Source organism: Paramormyrops kingsleyae, chromosome 7, assembly GCF_048594095.1.
Source record: "Paramormyrops kingsleyae isolate MSU_618 chromosome 7, PKINGS_0.4, whole genome shotgun sequence".
Lineage (NCBI taxonomy): Eukaryota > Metazoa > Chordata > Actinopteri > Osteoglossiformes > Mormyridae > Paramormyrops > Paramormyrops kingsleyae.
The window spans coordinates 15,269,710-15,296,127 of NC_132803.1; the positions used below are offsets into that span (position 1 = coordinate 15,269,710).

Genomic DNA, 26,418 nt, shown 5'->3' on the forward strand with positions numbered 1-26,418 from the left:
CCAAAAGCGCCCCCCCCCCAAAAAAAATTATAAACCAACCCAAATGGCTGCATATGTCACATGTTTGCCATCCCACTCAGAGTTCTTATTATGCAGAGTATTGTGGAAATATATGACTCCAGATTCTAAACGGACTCACACCTTGCATACAAAGTGATGGTTAATCTGTTTACTCACCTATTTTTATTTCTCTCCTGATCTCTTTTTATTAATCTCATTTATCTCTAGATTGAGGGAGCGGGAAAGCTGGCTCCACGACCCACAGCATGGTTTGAGTCTTGGCTCAGCCACTCTCTCTCACAGCCCTCCTTCACCTGTCCTCACTGCTCACTTTTTAATACTACATTTAACCGTGCATTTTGGGTAACAGCAGGCTTGCTTTTTAAAGTAAAAGTTAAAGTGTTTTCCTACCACAGTACTTCCTGTTGGTCCTGAACCTGGGAATCAAACTCAGGACTGAGCCGCTGTGTGTCTACAGCAGAGGTAGGCAATCTCATCCTCAAAAAGCCACTGTGTATGCAGGTTTTTGGGATAAGCTGTTCAAACCCAGGTGTGAGGACTCTTCAGCCAATCATTCCTCTAATTAGTAATTTAATTAGAGAGTTGCAGCAAAAAAAAAGCACACAAAACGGCCCTTTCTGGAGACTGCCTACCCTTGGGGGGTGTTCCATGAAGCAGAATTTCTTGCTTAGCCAGATGACTTGTCGGATTTAAGGTAGTCTGTGCTAAATGTACGTGAACAACAATAAAGTTCATCAAGCCTAAACTTCCTTAAATGCAACAAGTTATCCGGCTAAGCAAGAAATCTTGCTTTGCGGAATAGGCCCCCTGCTCTACAGGTTTCTGCATCAACTTGCCTAACTTGATTATTTAAATTTCTACACTGTGAGCACATAATTTATACCATAAAGTAAATTTTTAATATTTCCAGAGTTTTTCCAGAAATACATGTTGTAAGAGTTATATTTTAAGGCCCATATGGTTGTATGAGTAGAACAAACCATTAACTACCAACTAGACTAGCTGGGTTGAAGGATTATGTTGCAATAGAGACCTTCTGAGCCCTGGTGGGTTCTGACCCATGTGGGGAGGGATAGGGGAGCCTGGGGGAGACTGTTTACCTGCCGCAGTTTCGCTGAGGGACGCCTGGGCCCCCAGATGCAGCCTCAGCCTCTTAGCGTGGATCTTGCCCTGGTAGTGAGACTGTGCCACCACAGCGGAGGTGAAGGACATGTTACACAGAGTGCAGCACTTGTTCCTGTCCACGTCGCCATCAGCGCCGCCCTGCAGGCACACACAGAAAAAACAAGGGGTTTCAGAAAGCTCAGCACATATATCCATCCGCAGATCTGGCTCCAGCGTCGTTCACTATAGCTTCTCACGCCTGAGAGTGGCAGCAACACCTTTCCTGCAGGCAGGACATTTTGTCCAGGAACAGTCTGTCATCACAATCCTCGGTCTGCCCTGATTTCTCACTGCAGTCATTTTTAAGTAATATTTTAATGCCATATGAAACCGTCTGTCAAATAACAGCCATTTCAGCGTCCGATGCTTTCAACCCACCAAAAACGTTTGACTCAGCGCTCATCCGGTGAATCTAATCTCCTCGCAGTGGTTCTAGCTGTAAAACCTATGGCTGTGTTCCCTAAATGTACCACGCCCCTCAGTGTGGCTCCATCCATCCTGGGTGCACTACTGCGAAGGTAAGAACTCTCCTCTCCTCTGATCACAGTAGAGTCGTGTCCCGACATACAACAGGCGCACCGGACAGGCTGGCAACAAGTGACAATCTGAAAACAAGCGAAAATTTGGAGAACAGCCTCCGTAAAGGAATTCTCCATTTACAGCCAACTTGCCAGCAGCTGTGTAGGAGCACTCCCCTGTGACCAGGTACAGACTCCAAACAGTATATTTCTTTTTATGTGGGGTTTATTGAGGAAAATAAATCTAGTGGGAAAAACTCCCCGTAGATTAAAAATCTAGCACAAAAAGGAGAACCCGAAAAGTATTGTTTATTTTTTACCTAAATTTATCGAAAAAAAAGTGAAAATCAAATTCGAAAAAATATTAAAGCTCAGTCAGATGACCTGTGCAATAGATTTATTCATTTAGAATCTGATATCCTGCAACGGCTACACAGGGTAAAGAGAAGACGGTCTTCTCAGACGCGTCTTCCTGCTAAATGTACATTCTACTGTAGCTTGCAGGTAGGGCTGGAAATGAACCTCACCCATTCGCATAAGGCAAGTAATTCAGATGAAGGGTGAGAATTCAAGGTTACAAAAGGTTACAAGGTTGGTCGACCGCAATTTGTCTTAAATAAGAATTTTTCAAATATCCACCACAGTTAAATGCCTTCAATTAAAATGAATGCCTTTTGTTAATATGCTGACGTTTGTTCCACCGTGCATTTCCTCCAAAAACGCGGATTAAAGGAGATACTTTCCTTTCACCCTTTCAGTCTCACTGCTCAGAAGAAGACCTAGAATTAATTACTTCCACCTTATCTTTCAGTTACACAATACACTGTCTAAGGCCACCAAACCAGTTCATGGAGCAAATGGTGAGGGAGAGAGTTTGATATTGGGGGGGGGGGGCACAACTTAAAAATTTAAATTCGAAAGTCTGTTGGGGGGCTGAATGAATCTATGTTGAATATTGGAGGTACCTGCCAGACTCCCACACACCCTGGTTCCTACACCTCTACCTGGAGTAGAGCAGATTTTCATTCCTAGACGAGGTAACATCACGCCAGGCTTCAGCAAGGGCTTACCGGGGCCTATCCAGGAAGACCAAGCTGTAGGTGGACCCAAAATAATCTTAAGGGGCAGGTTTTTTAACAAATATTTTATGCTTCTTGCTGCACTGCAAGCACCTTGGGCTACGTCCACCCTGCTACGTTGAAGAGTCTGAAGAGTCCTCACAGACATTAGTCTCAGTTTGCACCTTTCGTCCAAACTACATGAACGTGATTAAACTCAACAGAATGCATTGAACGTTCAGTTGGAAAGTGTGTTTTTTTTTTCCATGTTTTTATATATGTCTGTCACCCCTGCTTATTGTTAATTGATTTCAGTGTTTTTTTCCGGGGGAAGATTACAAGGTTGTACGAGGAAGGGTCGTTTAATGCTGTCCATAGATATCCTCACGACCAACAGAACGTACTTCAGTGGAGAACAGAAAGAAGAAAAACATGAACGTGTGACAGAGGTGCTAAAAAAGACTTAAATTTACAGGGTGCTTTTAAACCAGTGAACAGTGATGAGTCATCTGCATCTCCAACAACTAAAAAGCTTCAGGACATGCCTATGGGCAAAAAAAAAACACGAGAATTCTGATCTTACCATGGCCATGAATCAGATCTGATCTAAGGCGCAAACCTGATTAGAAAAGATCAGGGTTCTGTTTCCACACAGAAAACATCAGAGTTGTGTCTGATTAGAGTCACTTCTGTGTGGTAAAGTAAATGTAGACTTAATTCACCTCCAGCAACCACACAGTAAGGGACCAGCTTGGAGTCAGCTGTGTCCCACACAGGGATTTGGCAACAGCAGCTCCCTGACTGAAGGATTATATGACATGAATTACATCACATGATGAGGTGAGGTCAACCTCTCGCCTGGGCCATGAAGGAGAAATTTTCCCAGTGTTTATGAGAAGAAAAATTTAATTACCCACTTGTCAGCCACAAAGTTGTTATAAAACACTCAGCTGTCTCTGCATAATCTTCCATAGCTGCCGTTCACTTAATCTTACATTCCCATGTCAGGGAATGTAAGGAAAGAAGCAAAGCGGATTAGAAATCCTGTTCACTGTGCAGGGTGAGATCACATTCGGCATTTGCGCGGGTGAATGACAGCCTCAGTGACAGCCGGTCTTTCATGACCTTAGTGATCAGTTGTCCTGGCGACAGAACCCAGCCATAGAGGTGGATGTGGGCATGAAAATGGATGGATGGGTGAATGAGCAATACGGTGCCCCACATGAGGTCGTGTGTTCTCCGCGTTTTCATCTGGGTCTCATCCCACACTGCAGACACGTATTCAGACTGAATCTGTTAGTTGATCTTCGTGCGTAAGAATGCGTGTGCAATGGACTGGCGTTCCATCCGAGGTATAAAGCTGCCCTTTTGCCCTCTGCTTCCTGCATTCTGATTGGATGACAGGTTCCTGGAAAAGTGACTGAACATGGACCAGTGATCCACGGGGAGACAAGGTTGGATTGACAGGACAGATGGCATCAACTTCAGCTGCAAAAACCTAGTCTGAAGATTGGCAGATAATGTGCCACTTCACCATAAGACCTCGAGGCTCTTACGCTCCACTGGTACCACCGCACCAACAGGACAGCTACCTTCAGCTACATCTCTGTAGGCTCTTCTGAGGGCAGTCTTCTCATTTTTACTTAATTGTGCAGGAAACTCACTGCAGGCCCCAAATGGTGGATTTTCTCATGGCCTCAGTTTTGTTCTCCTGCAAAACAACAGTGTTTTTGCACTGCTGGGGTTCCCAAGGAAATGTGGTGTACAGGATGGGGGGGGGGGGGGGCTTGGTACAGGCAGGGTGGTCTGTAAGGGGGGATAAAGGGAAAGACCGCCAAGGTTCCAGACACTAGGAGGAGCCAAGGAGCATAAGAACATGGATAATGGTAGCTTTGGTTTGAAGGGGGGGGGGGCAGCCATGTCTTTGTGGGAGGTGTGCTCACAGGTTATGTATACCAAGTACTGCAACAGCCCCTCAATTGGAGCACAATGGCCAGCAGTTGTTAAGATAATAAACTAAAAACCACTATAGTTATATGTTCAAAAGCGAAATGTGTAACAACTGCTATACTCTGAAAAAAAAGGTTCTCAGTCCAAGGCCAACACAAAGATATATACCTCAGCATCACTGCTGTGACAAGTGACTGCAGTCAAAGTGAAGCCAGCACTACGTGTTTGTCATACGCCTTGTGTATGTGCCCCTTCCTCGAAAACGACCCACTTATCCTGTCACTCAGCGAACTCACACTTCTGCTAATTCCCATAATTCACTACTCTGGGCCCTATGGAGATAATAGCTGAAAGGCATGGAGGCCAATTTGATCCTGGTAGCTGACAACTGACTGCAATCTTGGGGGAGGGATGCTCACTACGATCAGGTAAATGAGACTTCTACAGGACACGAGCCTTTCTGACCCATTGCCGTTGTGGGTCTGTTGTTGCTTCCTAATAAAGCCAGTCATGGGTTGTGACAGGAATTGTGCTTGGTTTCCTGTGTGTGTTCTCAATGTCTTGACACCAAAATGGCTGTCATTTGTTTTTACTCCTTTCTGCTATTTCATTAAACGTGTCTTAATTTCAAAGATCCGAGTCATAAACTGTAAAAGTTACCCATGCTGCCCCTAAGATAAGAATGCCCAACTTACAGACAACTTGAACTTACGAACAGACTGCCATAAAGCCTATTATATTCAAGATGCTCTTGAAAAAAATTACGTGACATCAATGGTTCATCAGCTCGAAATATAGTACAGGACCGTATTTAGTTAGTTATATTATTACTGCATTATAATAATTATTATGTACTATAATATTATTTTTCAGGCTTACCCTCTGTACTGTCTTGACGAAGCTGTATGATCGATTTGTTTCCCTCATAATACCCAAATGGATGTGTGACCCTTGACCCCATGGAGTCACATGATGGAGGAGAGGCGCGCTTACATTGTCTGTCCGTAGCTTCTTGGCGGGGCAGCCCCCATCTGCAGGGTGCAGCATGTGGTACAGTCGGACTTTGTTGGCATGCTTCCGGCTCTGAAACCAATAAAGAAATAAAGACATTCAGAAATGAACCAGTAGTACCAGTAGTAAGTGTATTTTCTCTATAAGAACCAGTATTCTTGTTTTAAGCTGCTTCTGATACATAGAGGGCAGTCTTGGTGTGGGGGGCAGGGGGGGTTAGCTAAGGCAGGAGGATGAGTACAGAAACATGGGCAGTTCTTTAATACGAAGGCCACGTACCATCATAATCAACATCAAAATGATCCCACTCTGACCCTATCTATCTCGTCATAATAACAAGACCAGAACGACACAAACTGACACTGATGGAAGTTCGAAAAAGTCCGATAAGAGAGAGAGAAGCTTAATGAAAAAGGCACCAAACACAAACAGGGTGGTTAAAGGCTGAGTGGACATGGAGGAAGCCTATGAAACTGGCACGTCCTTCGAGCAGGGCCCCTGGCGGCCCCCCAAGTCAGCTCGTATCGGACACTGGCTATCAGATGACCCTGCGGCTCTGGTGACTGACCCACTTTGACATGCGTTGGGCGAACCCAACTCATGTGGCGGGACTGGCAGGGTGGCAAGGGAACAGAAACCTTCTCAAATAACCCCAAACAACCAGCAAAGAGCCTCCATTAGAGTTAGTGATGTCGCTGTGTATAACTGATGTAATCAATCCACAACATGGCCTTCTAATTTACCGTTACTACTCTTACTGTTAACAGTGCTTACTTACATCCAGACTTTTGACATTCTTATTCTATTACTGAATCACGGTGCCTATGATAATCTAACTGCCATCCATGGGCACTTCTAGGTGGGAAAAAAAACGGAAGAAAAGGGAACATTAAGCACAAGGCTCCTGCAAGTTCTGGGTGTATAAAATCAGCACGTCTCTTCCAGTCCATGTGAACCTTACTTCCTTTAAGATCTGTAGTAAGCTTTTTGAAGTGTTTGGAGGATATTTTGCTCCTGTACCAGTTAAAGCCACAGGCCTTCCCCTTTTGGCTAACTGGATCCTCTCTCGGTCAACACAGCTAAGCTACCCCAGCGGCCTGGCTGTTTGTGTGACTGTCCCAGTTTGGATCATGATGTAGTCATAGATTACTTGTGAATTTTCCAGCCAGCCTTAAGGTAATTTGATTGCGTTGATTTTGATTGTCCTATTTTGTTTTTAGATTTTGCATTTAACTTTTGTTTTGGTTCTCACACTTTATCAACAACCTTGTTTCAATGAGATAAAGTGCAGAATTTGACCTTGCATGGATTGCTGATTAGGGAGATGACGGCCGGGAGGTATTAAGTCTAGTAACTTGAACTCTAACCAGAGTAGCAATCTCTTCCTGTTTTATTGGCGGAACTGAGGCGCCACTACCATTTCACTTATATGATGGGGGGTGTTCACAAATCTGATGGGAAAAACCAAGTTGACATGGGGGTTATTGCAAGTTATAATGAAAACTCATTTTTTTAATGCTTTGTATATTGTATTAATAAATTTGAACAAATCTGTATTTTGGAATGGTATATTTTAGAACTGTTAATAAGGGATATTTTGTATTGAGAATGTTAATTGCTCCAGGGGGAGGGGCTACAGCCTATATAGACAATGCGGAGGCTTTTACCTGGGCAGGTGGAGGGGCTACAGCCTATATAGACAATGCGGAGGCCTTTACCTGGGGAGAGTGTTGCAATCTGTGGGTGGTTGGTGCTGATGCAGGGCTACAGACTGAGGTTTTGCAATGGTTGCAATGGTACGTCAAACTTTTTCATTTAGGCGCAACCAAATATTTCACAACACAGGATGTGTTTCTTTGAGATGTGTGTTTTTTTCAGGAATGTTGACGTTCTGACAATAAAAACAGTTTGTTACCTGCCCTGCTTTGGCTGCTGGCTTTGAGTTTGATGCCATCTCCAGTGCTTGGCCAGGGTTACTGTCTGGCATTTTACCAGGGAAAGGGGAGACGGATGGTTGAACGGTCAGGCCCAGGTCGGGGTCTGGGATATGTGTATTGGGCAGCATAGCATTTTTCTTAACAAAAAAACTATCAATAACAATGAATACTTCTCTTCATCTTGAGTTACCAATTGCCTAACATGTGTTTTCATTTGTTGCTCCAGGATGAATAGCCTAAAGGTCGTCATTTCAAACGCACACATCAGTGTAGAAGAATCTCAGGATCAGAGCCAATCACAGGCGAAGACCCACCCCTTCTCTGCCTCTGCTTGGCTCTGACCTTGATGTTCTTCTTTTCCACCACACCAGGCACCAGGTACCAGGTACCATACTTTCAGTACAGTACTATCGGTACTTTCCCTATTCCATTGACTTCTGGTCAAGTACCAGTACCAAACGTTCCACTACCTAAAGCACCAAACCAATTGCGTTACTTTTTTGGTACTTCAGTACTTTGGGGTGGCACTTGCAATGCTTCCACCGTCTTGAAAAAAAGTTGCAAACTCAGAGAACAACAATAAACAAAGTAAAAAAAATAATAACAATGGATGTATGGACAAATGAAAGATGCAAGCTTAAACTGCGATCCGGATGGAAGAAGAGATACAACAAGATCAGGATATACTTGGGCAGCTCAGTATTATTTTATAGTAATAAATATAGGGGTACTCATAAAGCAAAAAAGGAATTCAACATAAATTTCTCATAAACCTGTCTGGAGTGATTTTAAACAGCAAGGATGAAAATGATTATGACTGTCTCGTAGAACGCATGCAGCGCTCATGCAAAAGCAGCGGAGGTAAACTTTAAACTGATTTTTAAACATACTAGATAAACTTGAAAAGGAATAATCATTAAAATTGCAAAACTTGCTACATTTTTTTTCTATGACACACAAAAAATGTTTTACCGAATGAAGTTTTACCTCCCTGCGCTAAAATGTCGAATTGAAGGTAAGAAAAAACCTGATTTTAATCTAGCTGACTAGCGATGTAAGAATTGCACGTGCATAACGTGTCATTTACATTCTCGGACCACTTTGTCTCCTCTCTGGTTTTTGGATCCTCCGTCCACTCAGCCCATTCGTAACAAACAATCTCATGTTCTGGGATGTGTGAAGTGGGACTCACTGGTTTAAATCTTTCTTGGGCAAAGAGATCCCACTGTCTAATCATTTTATCTGTTGTTCAGACATAAGCATCTACTACAACATCATGGATCATGTCGGGGAGCACAGGCCCTTACAAATGTTATCTGGACTTTAAGACGATGCGGTAGATGGCCACTGCAATGATTCAGCGGCCCTTGCTGTTCCCATTAGCAGTCTCAGGGTGTCGTTTATGTGGGCGTGATTTGCCTGGGGGGTCCAGGAAAGTCTCACCTGCAATACAAATGACCAGTAGCTGTTTGGGGCACCACACAGTGGCCTCGCTTATTGAACCATCGAGGAAATGCAGCTGTGCTGTGGACGTCCAGGAGGAAAGGGCAGACACGTTTATTTCCCTGAGATCCTGATGGGTTTTTAACAAGCACCGGTCCGTTTTAAAAGCCTTTCGTTATTTACTGATCCAACATGTCATGATAGGGATGCCATTGGACACAGGCGCTATTTCCAGTCTTGATAAAAGCCAGAACCTGTGTTCTCTGTTCATGACAATTTGTTCAACGCACCAAGTCTTTTAATATTTATCTTTAATATGTCTGCTTACAGGATACCAAGAACTTTTTCACATAAAAATACCACTTTTCAAAGGGATTTGAACTAGCATTGCAAAAAATGTTCTTATATCAAGTGTGAGACATTCCAGCAACACCTCTAAATGCCATAAATACACTAGATGAATAATAATAATAATAATAATATAAAATTTCCTTTAAAATTTGGCCTGGATTTCTCCGTTATTAACTTATCAAAGCTCCATAATTTCTTTCCTCGTTTTTGTGCGATATGGTAGCTCAGTGACACCCTTATGGTCTCACAGATCCAGGCTAGTGTAGCAGATTTGATTCCCCTCCCTGGCTCTCTGTATCGATTCTCCATCTTCTCCCCGTTTTCATATATGTTTCCTCCAAATACCCCAGTCTCTTCCCATGAACTGGTGTCTCTAAAATGCCCTTTGTGTGTGACTAGGTGTGAGTATGTAACTTGCATCCCATCCAGGTTGTTCACCTGCCTTGTGTCCAGGCTTCAGGCTCACTGTGACTCTATACTGAATAAGCATTTATAAAAGATGGATGGTGGAGCTTCTGAATTTTAGTAACACAAACACAGAGGTTCTCTGTCCACCTGTGCACCAACTCAACAAGCTGAACTAACACATTCTCTAATTGAACTACTCCGTCTTACTCTATTATTTATTCTTTGTTTACACACTTGAAAAACCTGCAGAGAAACTGCAGTCCCACAGACATGTCACACTTCTGAAGAACAGACCTGAACAGACCTGAACAGACCTGATCAGACCTGAAGAGACCTGATCAGACCTGAACAGACCTGAACAGACCTGATCAGACCTGAATTTCAAATCCATGCCCAGGACTTTGTGACTCACTCTAGCAGAATTACGCTAAATGTGTTTCTGCAAACACTCTTTGCAAATCTAGCAGGCTGAGGATGGAGTGACGAGGTTAAAGTTTGGATGCAAACACACAAGCTTCCACTCACGGCACATTTAGCACATCGCACATAAAAATATCTCTGTCTCTCAGTGTCCAGAAATAAACCACTATACGAAGCTGCAAATGATGCTTTCATTAGTACTTTTTCATTTACAGTTTATTTCACCTTAAAATGTGCCATGGATCGAGCCAGAGGCGATATACTGTATGATGCTGAGCACTGAAACAGAGGCAGCAAACTGTCAGCTCAAGTGAAGAGACTCTGCCTCCTAACAGAGGTGGACAGTTCAGATCCGGAAAGTACAAATCCGGACCAAGGTTTTGCTTCAACCAACCAGTTGAATATAAACAGTCACCGTCACAGCATAATCAACCGGTTGGTTGAAACAAAACCTTGGTCCGGATTTGTACTTTCTGGACCTGAACTTTCCACTTCTGCTCCTACACACAGTCTTCTTGACCTGCCACACCAAAAGGCAGATAGTGATAATCTGATTTACATCAGCAATTAGGTTTATTAAGGGACCTGGTTGTGCCGTTCCATTTGCCCATTATAATTAACGAGCTTAACAAGTTCCCTGTAAGAATGTTTACAGCTTGAGGAGAGCTATCTCTCTTGAGCAGTGGCTCATGGGAAGGGACTGTCAGTCACTGCCAGACTGCCTTCGCCTGCCCCATGGGTGCCAAACACAGGGGTACGAGGCACCGAGGGGCCACGACCACAGGAAGCCAGTGTGCCCATCATAGTTCTCTACTGACTTCACACTTTTTGTTGACTTTGATGAGCCCATGCTGAAATCCTGCCTGGGACATGAAGAACTAGAGCAAAGCACAGAAGCGGGAACAAGTAAAGTTGCATGAAAGAGAAGCAGAATGAGAGAGATGGAAAGACAGAGGAAGAGAGAGAGGAAACAGGTGAGACTGTGTGAAGGACAGAGAAGGGCAGAGAGACCGCGTAGGAGAGCGGAGCAGACTGAGAGAGAGTGACAGATAGGGCAGAGAGGGGGAGATGGAGCAGGGCAGCACGCTGGAGACGCAGAGTGAGAGACGGTCCGTGTGCATTCAGCTGCCACCTTCTGTGGGCTTCGTGCCTGACAGACACCCTAATCACACCAGAGCAGACACAGCAGCACACAATGGGAGGCGGAAATCCCTGGACACACAGCCTTTCCCAGAGTGCCTGAGGGTGTCAGTCATTCTCAAAAGGCTTGGCAGCAACAAAGGGTGTGCACCTCTTAAATGTTTATCTGCTCAGCCATGTTTTATCGCAAGAAACTAGGAAATCATATACTTTCCATCATTTTGGCTGTATTTTCTAGATCAATTTCAAAGTTAAAGATCCATGCTCTTTTTGCCTTTTTTGTCTAAAATAGGGGGACCTAGAAGCATGTGTTTTTTAACCCGTGTTCATGGTAACACCTGAAATCCACTGTTACAGAAATACACCGGGTCAAATCCGCTTCTTACAGCAGGTTTCCTTATCAGATACATTATGTGAAAACAAACATTATAACAGATCATAATCATAATCATAAGCTCTTAAAAAGTGTCCCGGACTCCCTGGCTGCTCAGACACCATAAGGACGTCCACAGGGACTGCGCTGTGGAATAGCTCAGAGTGATTAAACTGGCCAGGAATCCCCGGCTGCCTGGCAGGGGACATTCAGAAGGAAGAGCCCAGCGATATGATGCACTATTCAGCTGCCGGGGTGGTTCTCTGTCTGTTTTCAGCATTTAGCTCAGCGATTGCCAATCCTGTTCCTGGTGCCCACCCTGCCAGAATGTCTTCATTCCAATCCTACCTTAATCAGACTTATATGGTCCTTAACAGGCTAATAATGAATGTGGCAGGTTGAAAGCAGTGTGGACTGGAATGAAAACATTTTGGCGGGGGTGCCAGGAACAGGATGGAGAACCACTGGTTTACCTGAGCAGACCTTCAGTTTTGACCCTTTTATACAGCTGGATATTTCACAGAAAAGGTTCACGTTAAGTACTTTGCTCAAGGGCAGAACAACAAAGCGCCTACTGGGACTTACGCCAGCTACTCTGACACCATAAGACCATGTGCTCAGCAAAGTTACCTGTGCCCCAGCCTGTGTTACAGATGGTTAGTTCTGTGTCCCTGGGGTGTGTGACTATGGGAAGCATGTGGCCCTGGAGTCCACTGGATTCTCTCTGTGTGGCTGCGCTTGAGATCGCATCTGTGCATACATGTGTTTGTATGTGCGAAGACTGGAATCTGACATGACTGTCTCCTCACCTCATAGTGGGCCACCCGCTGGGACTGGGAGATGAGCTGGGCACTGCACACCTTGCAGTAGCTGTCCGTAAAGAGGCCTTCCTCGCCCCCAGTGGACTTCATCTGTGGGAGACAGGAGCACCTTCACACACTCTTAAATGATGAAACCCCCCCCCCCCAACAAAGCCCAAACCAATGCCCCACCCATAAAAGAGAAGCACACCAACATCAGCATTTTGGTTCTCCTTTTAATGACTGTTAGATCCATCTACCATAATTAATACAGAATAAACTATTGGTTTATAAATCAAGTCTCCTAATTTATATGTGGCCTATCTGTCCAGCGGGAAAATGCCCGGAACTGCCACACTATAAAAATGTAAAAATAGCAGGTGTTATTTTTTAAAGCCATTTCTAATGCAGCTGAATGTGAGGAACATTTCCAGGGTTTGTATCGTCCTTGATGGCATCACCAGGATGTGGTCCGTTTGGACCGGGCTTTTATGGAGAGTATGGCTCTACTTAGGTCTCCCTTAGGTCTATAATAAAGTGTAATTGTTGTAAAGTGCCTGCAACTTGTGTCAGGAATGGCACGAGATGATGAAGGCTGAGCCGGCAACAGAGAACACGCCCACAATGATCGCCCCCTCTGATAAACAGTGGAACTGCACTCACCCGTGTTGTTTGAGATATTTCTGTAAAAGGTAGCGATGGCATTTATCAACTTCAGAAATTCCAGAAACAGATCACTTTAACTTATTTCCTAGTCACAAGTACGGCTTCATAGCTGCATGGAAAACCTACTGTAGTAGTAACCACAGCGACGCCATTTGGACCATCCACAAGATGTAGGCCATTTTTTTGGCCATTGAGATTCAGGGCCTTTCCCTCAGTGAGCTAGTTTGTGACAAACTTAATGACTCTGAACACAGAATCCAAATTCTCATAAATGTTGATATGGTTTGAGGAATGTTCACATCAGATCTGAACAGGGTATAAAATGCAAAGGAAAGGCAAACCAAAATCAAACATCATAATTTCATTTTGGCATTTTGACGGATGCTGTTGCATTTCGGGCATTCCAGAAATGCCGTTAGGTTCTTGCATTGCTTTTGATCCCATGCTACACATAAGGCGAGCTCACCATCCTGACAAGAGGGGAATACAAAACAGGCTCATCAGGATAGATTGGAAGACAAAGGACAGCATTACACTGTATTTAGAGGCAAGCAGGTGTTCCTCCAGCTACATTACATTAGACTATAGTCCAAGACGCCCCACGTCACAGAGACATTATGTCTAAACATTAATTGCCTCATTATCAATCCTAAAGCCAAAATTTTTGTAAATTTTAGCATTGTCATGTAAGGTTTAATGCACGATTAGTTAGGGCTTTGAGTGCCCTATCCTGCTTATACCAAAGTTACCACACATTTGGCTTACAAGCTTAAACATTATTTAGACATAATTTTCACATTTTCAAGCCAAAAATGCATTTATAATATAATATATATACTCTCTTCTACCAATGATTAAACATTTCTGTTTTTAAATGACTTTAAATCATGGTCTACTTCTACAATTTTAAGTAACGTTAAAATGAACCATTATTCACTGCAGTTCACTTGGCTGGCACTATGGGTGTGGTCATAGAAAATGAACCAACACCCATCCAACCAATCAGATCTGAGTATTCAGCAGTGCCACAACATAAGCCAAGTTAATACACAGTTTGTTTTTTGATTTATATTTTGTTATCCTGACATTAATTATCTTGTTGCTAATGACCACACACTGCAGGCGAGATGACAAACAGAGGGGGCCAATCAAATGTGGACAGCAAGCAGCCCTTCTGGGGGGGTTTATACTGAACGGTATGTTCCGTGCCTGCACTGTTTTTACCCTCAGCTGGTTCTGTTTAATCCCTCTGCAGTGCCTTTTACCAGTCAACCTCCAGTCCATTTTCAGGCACATGAAATCCTTTTCTGCCCATTTCTGGAGCCGCTTCGCTTGTTATTTAGACAGCAGTGTGAGGTCCAGCTGATAACAGCCGTGTTGTGTCTGGGTCTGGCAGGAGTGGGCGCCTCACCTGCATGAAGGGATGTGACCACGGTGGGGCACACGGCTGCAGCAGTGAGGCTATCTTTACACAGTTCACGGACTTGTTTATTCCAGTCACTGCCTTGCCTGAGCCTGACGACCTCCACAGCACGAGCCGAGATGAGGATGAGCTTCGCTTGCTAATTAAGAACGGCATACAATTATGTCCTCAGTACAATCCTTAGCATACTTCTGTCACGAGGAGGATCAACAGCTAGCCACAGCAGGGAGCTCAAATTAAGAAACAATCCTGTAACCAGAAGGTTGCAAGTTCAAATCCCTTGAGATATTGCTATTGTACCATTATAAAAACTATTAATTATAGAAACCCGCTAAGTGCTAAGCAACTGCAATAATAAATGGGAACCATGACGTAGGCTATAACAGAGACAGAACTATTCCCCTTGATCCTAAATTTATTTTTCACTGTGGTTTTGGGGAGCTGGACCAAATGTCATCAAAGACACAGAACCCTTTTCCTTCTTGACTGATGCGTTGTATTGAGACCCATGTGAGAAAACGACACAACGCAGCTCAAAGCTGACCATAAATCCTCAGTTAGGCACAAGGGGGTCTGTGTTTGTTCCATCGTGATTAAAGCCTTGCATCCAGCTTCACAAATCACAGACAAACGGGACAAAGGTGTCATGCACATCCAGATACCAAGCAGCTTCCATCCTGCAGACAGTCCAAATGACAGCTGAAGCTGGTTTAAAATCAGGGGCCCTGTGCTGTATTTTGAAAGCTGCCTGTTTGTCTTTACCGAGTTAAAAAATTTGTGAGTGTTGATTTTTCTCAGCAAACAGTAGGTGGCATGGTGGTTAAGAATCTAGGCTCTGTCCTGACAAGCCTCCCGCTCAGCTTCAAGAGGGACATGCAGCTATCACAGCAGGTCACGTGCAAAATGCTGAAGGTGGATCAGCTGATTTGCTTGATCATGTAGGCTGACGCAGATTGATGCCGATCGCCCAAGGCAGCCTATAATCGACACTATTCCACTATCGGTCCTCAAATGACACAGAGTGCAACAAATTACATGGATGTGGCTGGCAGTTATAAATTGCGGAATTACCTCCTGCAGCCGGTGACACTGAGAGAGGAAGGACAAATGCCTCATAAAGAGGCCATGTCAGGAAAAAGTGGAGCTGGTATCACGCGCACACAGACAACTGAGGAGTGTGACATGTGGTGTGGACATACGGGTGAGAAACGGGAAACACTCCTGTGTGCCACTCTGGGGCATGGCATGGGCACCAGCGCCGGTCCTATACCCTTGTGCAAATTAAATGAAACAAGTTCAACGGTTTTTAGTAGCATTTGGGTGCGATTTGGCATAGAATCCAACAATTATGAGCAGTTTTCGATGATTTTGATGTCCTAGTACCATACTTGAATTAACACCTGAATAAGCCTATTATCTGTGGTACAGTCCATTCTACAAAGGCGCGAATTCTGTATAGGGTTTAAATCCAGAGGGTTTCCAGGCCAGTCAAGTACCTTGATTTTCTTCTTGTTAATGAAAATTTTCTCCATTTTCAACCTGTGGCACAAGGCTAGATCATACTGAATGATGCCTGACCCGTCAGGAAATGTAACCCCGAAATTTCCTACATACTGTATGATGATGCAACTCCAACCCATTGAAAAAGTGACTAATGGAGGCATATTGTTGGCTTTCCGGAATGACACTGAAAATCAGATTGTAAAAAATGTACTACTTGTTTCAATTAATTTGCCCAAGGGTGTACAGTATAAGCAGTCAGCTTACAGATTAAGCTGACTCAGGCCAGGCCAGGAGGGAACGGTAAATATAAACAGGCACAATGTAAGTCTGTAAGGCATATGAGCAGCCTTAGCTTGTGACAGTGACTCCTCACAGTGTCCAGTGAACTTCAGTGCAGTTCAGACACATACAGGGACTGTTTGTCTCTGTAATGACACTTACGTCAGCCTGCATCTCTCTCCCTCATACTATATTTCCCCCCTATATTTTTATCTTATTTTCTCTTTCTCAAAAAAACATATTGACATGCTTTGATTTCCAGATTGAGATTATTTCTGGGTTCTTGACCTAGTTTTTCTGGATTTTAAATCGTTGCAATAATCTTTGTTTTCCCGGTAGCTGCCTAATTCAAAACATGACTACAATGGGCTATCATAACATTAACGGGCTATCATAACATTAACTGGCTAATTTGACATTTGATTACAAGCCTGCCATGATGTTAAAAGGCTAATTTGGGGCTTGACTAAAACAGAATTACTGAGGAGCGTAATTTATTTTACAAAGACGTACAGTAAAGGGTATTTCAAAAACAAGGCCAGTTTTACCCAGCAAACAAAAATACATTAATTTATATGATCCTGCTGTGTTAATCTAATATAAGATAAACATCGAGCCTTTAACCGAAATCACTCTTACATGGATCCATTTCTGTAAAACACTTGGATCAAAGGCCGCCAAACAAATAAAATTCCCTCTGTGAAAACAATAGCTTATGGAAAGGATATTGGTTTGCAATTGAATCAGCCAATCGCTTGAGAGAGCTCCCTGCTACTGAACCGGAATTCTAAAATGCTATAAAACCAACCCAGAGCCACAGACATAAATCTTACATCACTTCCATCTCCATGTTGTTGCCTCACTGAGCACCTGCTACGGACCACTGAGATTTATAAAAACACCCCTGGAAGAGGTGTGTAAAAACAGAGGATAAACGCGGCTTATCTCTGATTGGATCTGAGCTGCTTTGAGCTGCTTGCTGTTATCTTGGGGAAGTGGATGAAGTAGAGAAGATCAACACTGAGGATTTACTCCTTAGAAAAAAAAAATTGACGCTCAAAAATTCTTCGCATATTAGAAGCTTGTGTGGGTCAAGGACACAGCAGCCGTGAATCAGAGAGAAACTGATTTATATCTTATGGTGGAGGGGAGTCAATTCTCCGATACCACTGAGCGGGGGAAAGAAATCAGTTTGCATTTATTTATCTAGAGCTTATCCTACTCCTGAGGAACCTTAGTCAATAAGGAAGGTTTAGGTGCAGGAGTAAGGGGACTAGAATAATAATAACATCAAACAAGTAATAAAAGTGGCAGTCTGAGCCGTTTTCTGTGACGTGCAACCGGCTCGGAGTGTAGATCAATAATCCTGAATCCAGCAGAGCCGCCCAATTAAAGTCCAACAAGTACACGTGTCAGTTCAGGATTTCAGATCTAGTCTGAAGGTGCAGAGGCCCTGGGATGAAGGAGCCCCTATCGACTGGCCCAGCAAATTCCGCACTTAACAAGCCCCGGCGCCTATTCACGCTCTCGCTGTTACAATAATCCACTTGGCCGCATAACTGATTAATAGACACTAATGACTTGGAAGAGGTGACTCCCGCCGCTGAATCATCTGTGCCAGTGACGACACAGAGAGGATGCAGGTTATATGGCAGATGGTTGGATGGAGAAGGACATACGTTTTTTTAAGGTGATAACACTTCCACAAGGCATTTCACGGCCCCCCTTCTGCCTGTTGGCGGTGACCTTCGCACCCCCCCCCCCCCATACAGTCCAAGTCAAATTGCAAATACTTGCTATTCAGTGTTGCCCCCATAACTGAACTATGATGCGTGTCTCCTAAAAACAAACAATCACCTCAAGGAAATAATCTACCATGTTATTTTTAAAAAGCTTCTGCATCAGATCGCAGCATCTTTGTGACTCATCCCTGTTCCCATCCTCACAGCAGAGATCACAGATGACAGATTCCCTCCCAACTGCATATCGGCCAGGATTCTGGAAGATTTTGATAATACGCTGCCTGAAAATCCCATATAAAAATGGCCCCAGAATGACCTGAGACTGCCATCCATTTTCCTGCCATATGGGCCCCAAGAAAACCATAAATACCAGCTGGGGATTAACACTGGGAGATTGGATTCATATGAATTTTACTCTGGGGAACAACCAAAGCAGGGGGCTACTGGTTTGGTGATTCCCTTAGCCTTATCGTGGAAACCCCCCTCCAAAGAAATCCCCAAAAGCCAATAGAACACAGTCCCCCCAAGTGTGTCTGTGGTGATTCTGCTCAGTAAGAATGGGGGGTTACCACTAAAAGGGGGCAGCTTCCCTTTACCTAGAGGCTCTGCTAACTTCTGTCAATCAGCTGGCTCCATTACCCCCCCCCCCCCCCCCCCCCCCACACACACACACACACACAGGTTTGTAGTTATATCTTTGTGGGGACTCCCCATTCATTTCTATGGGGAACTCTAATCCCAACATTACGACCTTAACCCCTTCCGAGCCCTAACCTTAACCATAAGTAACCAAACAAAATACGAGACATTTGGAATTTTTAGTTTCTTGACTGAATTCACAGATCTTTGTGCGGACCTGAAAAATGTTCCCCACAACGTCAAAATGACAGGTTTTTATCACATTGTGGGGGACATTTTATTCCCATAATGTAATATAACCATAATTCACAGACACCCTGCACTTCGTGTGCATGTCATATATAGGCAATAAACCTCAATCAACTGCTTAAAAGTGGGGGAAATCATTACAGAGACCAACATGGCCTCAGGACTTCACACAATGGATCCCCTATCATGTGACTCCTTCAGTGAAGTTAATTACACAAAAGACTGCTTGACAGACTGTTTGCCAGAGATGATTTTGCAAGTTATTTACATGTGTGTAAAAAAACCATACAATGTATATGTGGGGGGGGAAACGTGAAGACAACAATATCTGAAGTACAGACAGCTCTGCACTGACATGCATCACAGCCCACAAAATCCACAAAAGTCCCCCCCTCCTTTACTTTTTTGATTGCATTCAAAGATCTTTGTGGGGACCTGAATGGTCCCTACAACGTCAAAATAACAGGTTTTTATGTCATTGTAATATAAACATAATCCACACACACACAAAACAATGCAAAACGAAAATCCCTACTGACACATGCAGGACATTGTTACAGATGGCAGGCTGTATGAGACATCTGAAAATACCGTTTTAGGCACATCAAGAAAAATATTTACAATGCTGGGAAGAGGAAAGTTCTCATAAAATGTCCAGAGAGCTGGCTTATCCTGAGATATGTTATTCTGTGTTATTTTATTACCACACTAAAATGACAGATACCTCCTATTTCCAGATATGTTTGAACCGGCGTTTAAATGCCATGCACAGGATAGTGTCTATACTTTGTGAGTGAGCTAGAATAGTACTGCAAGCAATGCAGTAAGTCAGTGTTTATTGCTAGAGTAACATCGGGCATCAGGTAACAAGTAACTTTTACACCATTAAGCATCATTTGTTCTGTTTATAGATAGAAATAAACTGGTGCTTAGAATTAAGGGTGTGAGGAAAGAGATGGGAGCTGCTGATTTTACAAAATGTGTTGAGGCCAGAAACTGCATCTTTCTGAAAGAGAGGGAAATCGCCATGTTTCTAAAGTCTGTCTGTTTATATCTACCTACCATGGTGGCCCGGGTGATATTGGGCCCACCCGCATGGAACTCAGGCCCAGCCAATCAGCGTTCACAGTGAGCGATACAATACAATAAAATGATTGTGCCTGACAGGTATGTGTTTGCGTGGTTAGATCAATCGGAGTAAAAGTGCTGTTGAGAGACAAATAGATTTTTCATTCTCGTTCTTAGTAACACCACAGGTTATTAAATACTGATAAAAAGAAATGCGCTGCTGAGTGATTTTATCGCCAAGGGAATTGTCATGGGACTGACCCACCTGATTTCACACTATGACTTCCGCTATCGAACTCTGCAAACCCAACCCCTGCCAGACAAAAATATCTGGGTGGGGTTGATGAAGTGAAGGGTATTGGAGGGACAATAACCAAATTACAGGACCGCTGTAAGAAGGGTTAGGGGTAAGTTAGCACTGTGAACGGAAAGGCTGGCTCCACTCCAGGTATGAGTCACGCACCGCTGGGGACCCTGTGACAACACGCCGTCATTTTCCGCCAGTCAGGACGTCGTGCCAGGCCATCTGGAGTGGGCGTGGTCACTTGCCATACGAGCATTCATCAAAATGCATTAGATATCTATAAACCATTGTGATTAATTTGAGCACGAGGGTCTGGACACCAATAACTCGTCAGAGTCAACGCCTTGTGGCAGGAGACATGATGGCAAGATTTACTTCATGACCCGCCCACACGAGAAAGCCAACCCGGCCCAAATCCCAATTTAATTGTGATTCACTGCTTAGCGAGGCTTGTGGAGGCCCAGCATGGCTCTGCTCCTGACAGTCTGATGATAACCTCCAGCAAAGACCTGACGTGAGACACCGTGACTAAACACACATACAGCTGCTGCTTACACAGAAAACAGCAGGATATTTACCGTGTAATTCAGGGGATGTTACACCGAACATTCTGCTTCACAAAGTCTGTTTATCCTGGAGACCTGGACTGACCTATGCAGCCAGGAGACCCAGGTCTTGTTGGTTAAATGTTTCCTGCAATGTACGGGACAGAAAAGGTGGCACTGTGGAAGGACTATCTAGTCCTGTACTGGATTGCAGGTGTCCTGTTTGTTGTGAAGGCCAAACTCTCTGTACTGGTCATGACAGGGCAAGTGCCTCATTCAAAGCAATTTTAGCAGTTCCCTTCTGGGACAGACCATTCGGTGTCTCTATCTTTTCTCTAAGTCCATAAAATAAGCCATTGACTACATGGAAATACATGTTGCATCTGATTCACCTGGAAAGCATGGGACATGGTCCTTAAGAAGTCCCAGGCTCGGTATACACTGAGCAGCAGGCTCAGCCTGAGGCCCAGCCTCGTTGATTCTGAGGATCCTGTGTTGCCATCTTGTTTGTTTTAGTTTCGTCTTTAAATGCTTTGTTCTGGTTTTTGATTGACTTCTGGCTCCTCCTCTCATCACAAACCTGGGGTCTGTTTCACAAAGCAGGATTTCTTGCTTAGCCAGATAACTTGCCAGATTTAAGGTGGTCTGGGCTAAATAGACCTTATTTTCATCAACTTACATTTAGCCCAGACTACCTTAAATCTGGCAAGTTATCTGGCTAAGCAAGTAATCCTGCTTTGTGAAACAGGCCCCTGGGCAAATTATAGAAGTTTTTTGTTTATTTATTGTAAATATAAATAAAGCAAGCCAAAATGAAAGATCAGACAATACACACACATAAGAGCACAATATGAAGGGAGACAAATATATAGGAGAAAGGAAGGGATTGGGAGATGGTTTCTCTGTCCAGAAACGGCGGGACATTTATTTCATTGCCAAAGAGGAGCAGCAGGGAAAAAACAGCCACCACCTGCAGGCAAGAAAAAATAGCCAAACTTCCTTTTATGTAACACTTCACAATGAAAACACATCTGCCCTGAGAATTCATCATCCATCCATTCACACTGACAGACACACATGCACATATATAGTATGAGTGCCAGAATATGTAAACCATGCAGTTAGGTGATTCAGTGTGAGGCGACATGGCACACAGCAGTATCTTTAACATTGAGGTTACGCCCCAACACCCCGTAACCCTTTCACACTGTTCCAGAGACCTAGCAGCATTTATTTGATTCATGCAGTATCTTGTCCAACAGACTCAGGAACCGTCGGGTGGAAAAACCCTGTAGTATACGTAGGACAGTCTGGTTTTGGGTGCTTTGTATCCATGTCTTTGACCAATCTTACAACAATTAAACTGCTTTCTCCAAACTATTTGAGCCCAGTTGTGTCACTATCAACCCAATTGCAAATTGATACACTTTATCACTATCGATTTGGAAGACGATCTGAGCATCAAGCATGCTAATTTTCTCAACCCTTCTGTAATTCTCAAGATCACCACACAGACACATTGAGGTCTGGTGGGAAAAGCAATGGGCTGAGTACTGGTTAAATGGGATATTAAATTTTCCCTGCATGGTTGGCTTCCCTGCTGAGAATAGCTAGGCTATGCTCACGATGACTCCATCTCCAGAGGATAAACACACAAAGCTACCTAGAGTGAAATACCATTAACCGTCATCGAAAAGTCCTTTCAAAAAATCAATAAACACACTATTATGGGCTGTCCACAGTGGGTAAATCACATGATGTGTGAAGAGTGGGTCTTTACACTTTACATTAGGGCTTTATTGCAGAATTTTAAAGACTTTTAAAGGCTCCTAGGCAGTTTTCCACAGAAAATACTGCACGGCTAGCCTTTACTTCATATTGTGCTCATGTCTGAAGTGTGTGCTCACCAGCACATTTCAGCTTATAGGCAAGAACTGACATTTTCATCTTTCAATGGCTGGTGTTTGGACTGAATTTAGACTTTTCTCTCGGAGTACAGCAGAATTGTTGGATCTCATAGAAGATCTTATGTCATCCAGTGACATTACTAGGCATATGTAAAAGCCAGAAAAGTGATGGGCAATCTCATCACAATAAACAGAACTGCCAAACCAAGTCCAGTCATCAGGTTCCCTCTCCACCTTCAAGAATCTCAAGACCCATCTGTTCCAAGGACACCTCTGCTAGCCCACACCAGTTTTCTCAGGATGCACTTTGTCTCCTGATTTGAATAGTTATCTTGTTCATTTATTGTTTTGCTTGAAAGATTTAATTAGCAGAAGCTTTTGTCCAAAGTGATGAACAAGTGAGTCCGATTTTTTTTTTTTTTGCACAGACTTAAAATATTACCACAACAACCAACAGAAGGTCCACACTCATACCTAGCTCTAAAAAAGAGCAAGCTTTGCACAAGTGGCCGTTATATTTCAGTGTCCAGAAAGACACTTTAACTGCGGTTCAAATTTAAAAGGTGGTGGTGGTTTGTCAAGACACCCTAATGCCCTGGGCGATAGCAAACGCCACCCACCAAACGTCCCTGGGTGACGGGGCAGCTAGCATAAATAGTACCGGGATTTTAAAATCTTCGGAAACTTCTCCTAACGCACATCTAGCGGTATAGCAAGTTGTTTCGACTGACTGATGAAATACTGTACAACCGCGAATGTGGAGGTTTCTAAATGAGAAACTCGACAGCCATTGGAGTAGCACTGACAGCACACGCCGGGGATCCCAGGGGGCGCTGTCATAGTGCAGATCGAAGTCCGTCGCTCGAAACGCTCCCCTAAAATAGCGGTTCCAAATCCAGTGAAACGGTCTTCGAGGGGCAGGTCGATCGACGATTTCATAAGTATAACCGTTTCCATTTTCCCAAATGCAAACAGAACGCTTTAACATGAAAACTGAAAATATACAGTTTATTTCCGAAAATTAACCAACCCCTCTGCAAAACCATATAGCGTACAGTTGACCGGGGGTTCGGAGCTCCGACTCCAAATTGAGCATCACGCTGTCGGACCAGTGGGCGGAGAATGAGGAGTCACAGCTAATAACCTGGCCAGTGTTGTCAGGAAAACTCAAAAAGCGCTAAAAAAAACCTTGAAACTTTTTTTTTCTCCTGGGGAATATGCTTTGACTAAGCATTCATCGTACGGCACAGCTGAAGATTGAGATATCGAAATGATTCGCATGCAAAAATATATACTACATGAACATTAAAGCGAGAGGTTATTTTTCACCCTTAATCATTTAAAGTATAAACTTGTACTTTGTCGCCTGGCGCCGATTATAATAATGGCGTATAACTCATGTATTTTGGCAGATAGATATTGAGAGAAGTAAATCGAGTTCCCCGGCTGAGGTCATCTGTCCTACAGCAGGTGAACGCGACTTTCATTGGTTTATGGGCAGTAATAAGAGGCGCACGGTCCAAGGTGATTTACTCGAAGAAAAACCAGCCACAGTCTGTCATCTTCGTTAAACGCGTGACCCGCCTGCGATCTGGAGACTGAAACGTTTCATTTAGGTCACACAGGACAATCTGCAGGCGGCGTGTCCTCAGGTGCTTGGAGAAGGTCGGGCGGAATATAAAGAAGGAAACCTCGGCATCTCCTGACAGCAGATACTCATGGCCCCTATTTTAAACGCGGAACAGGTTACTGACATGAATTTGATGTGATACGTGCGACAGATCACAGCCGTCCAGTAACCTCTAATACGCAAGCATACACATCCACTCTCTTGGCTGCCCAATTATCATTAAATAACAGGCTACACTGATTTTAATACAGAATACGTTTGGATAATTTCCAGTGATTTCCTCTGTATAAAACAAAGCCTTTTCGACCATTTACTCACAAATCTACGTTAAAATATCACTGATGACTAACGGAAGCCCCGTAAACAACTAAACGCTAACTCGTGCGAACGAACATGACGCATGCGCGCTCTACCTGCCGTGATCGTAACCTCCGTAAACTACGAAATACGAAAAAAACACTAACCAGGTCACACGTACGACTCAGTGTTAAGTACTTTAAACAGGGTTTAACACGAGTGTGGAATTTAGGTCCGCACCCGTGGGCAGCATATTAATATGCATTTACAGTAGTGTACATCCCAGAGCGTAAATGAAGATGAGAAGGAAAAAAGCGTCCTATAGGTGCACCTCGTGTTAGATGATAATTATAACATTTGGAGCTAACTTCTTGATTTCAGTCGTTGAATGTTGTCTGTTTATTGTTTACTATGCATCATATAATACGTGACAGTATCTGCGCAAAAAACACAAACATTTCTTTAGAAAGTTCATTTCCACATGAAAACTGAATGATAGACACAGTGAGAAGGCTTATACATTAAATATTATTTCTTGTCCCCCTTGAGTTGGTAGAAGGATGACAGTTTGAGTATTATTAATTGCAAACATTAGTGATGTGGTAGGTGATGTGTTAGAAGACTTAAGCAAGCACGAATCATACCTGTAACTCCAAACTGTAGCCGTGGTACAAGCTGTTGGGGAATACCGTCAGCTGATGATGCACTTGAAGGGACACTGTGTAATCCATTGACCGCCTTGACTTCCAGCGTGTGTTTCATACAGATGTACCGCGGGAGCCCGCAGTACTGTAGTACTGCCGTGGCCCCGCCCCGCTGCAATGTCATTGGCTGCTCACTTGTAATAGACCGCCGCTGCGCGCCAGCGTCTGCAGCAGGTAGGTCGGTGAGTGACCGTACAGGTGTATTCGTAGCATCAGTCTCTACTGTAAGCTATATATTTTTAGATTTTATGTATTACAGTTATTGTCATTTGCTATTCATATTCGGTCACTCTTTTCCTCAAATGAGCTTAGTTTGGTTTTTTTGCGTTAGTGTTTAGACACTTATGTCGTTTTTTCCCTTTCCCCTTATTGTAAATAAAAAGTAGTCTTTTTGATAAACTTTAGCTTTTTAGAGGCCTCGATTGATTCAGATATGCATACAAGCCAAGATCACTTTGTAGGTCACAAAAGGGCTTGGTCATGCGCGTTGAATGTACTGTTAATGAGTATTGGTGGGGGCGCAATTTTCCATATGAAGCGATCTACACAGATCGATTGATTGCGCGCGCATTTAACAGGGCAAATTCATGCTTCCCAGGATTGCTAGGAACTGTAGTACAAAGAATGTCTTGGGTTTCTCTGCCTTCATTGGAGAAAAAACAAAAACGGAATTATCAATAAAATAATCATTTGAATTATCTAGTACTTCTACAGTATGATTAAAGAAGCCGTATTATGCCAACTCTTTGTTCTCGCGGTTTTTGTCGTGTTTTTATATATTATTAAAAGGTATAGTCGGCTAAAAATAAATCAAGTACAGTATAATGCAGTGTTATACAACAGAAACACCGAACAACTGTTTTTGCAA

At 43.5% G+C, this 26,418-nt stretch overlaps 1 protein-coding gene across 2 annotated transcripts in view; it reads right to left on the reverse strand.

Moving 5' to 3' along the window:
• Window positions 1-26,418, reverse strand: part of LOC111849862 (zinc finger matrin-type protein 4-like) — a 47,227-nt gene that overhangs the window by 20,502 nt on the left and 307 nt on the right. For both annotated transcript variants that reach the window (XM_072714393.1, XM_072714394.1), the window contains exons 2-5: window positions 25,491-26,193; window positions 12,604-12,705; window positions 5,705-5,794; window positions 1,122-1,284 (exon numbers count right to left, since the gene is read on the reverse strand). In XM_072714393.1, the coding sequence (XP_072570494.1) occupies window positions 1,122-1,284; window positions 5,705-5,794; window positions 12,604-12,705; window positions 25,491-25,577 (442 nt within the window). In that variant the 5' untranslated portion in view covers window positions 25,578-26,193. The remainder of the gene's footprint in view (window positions 1-1,121; window positions 1,285-5,704; window positions 5,795-12,603; window positions 12,706-25,490; window positions 26,194-26,418) is intronic.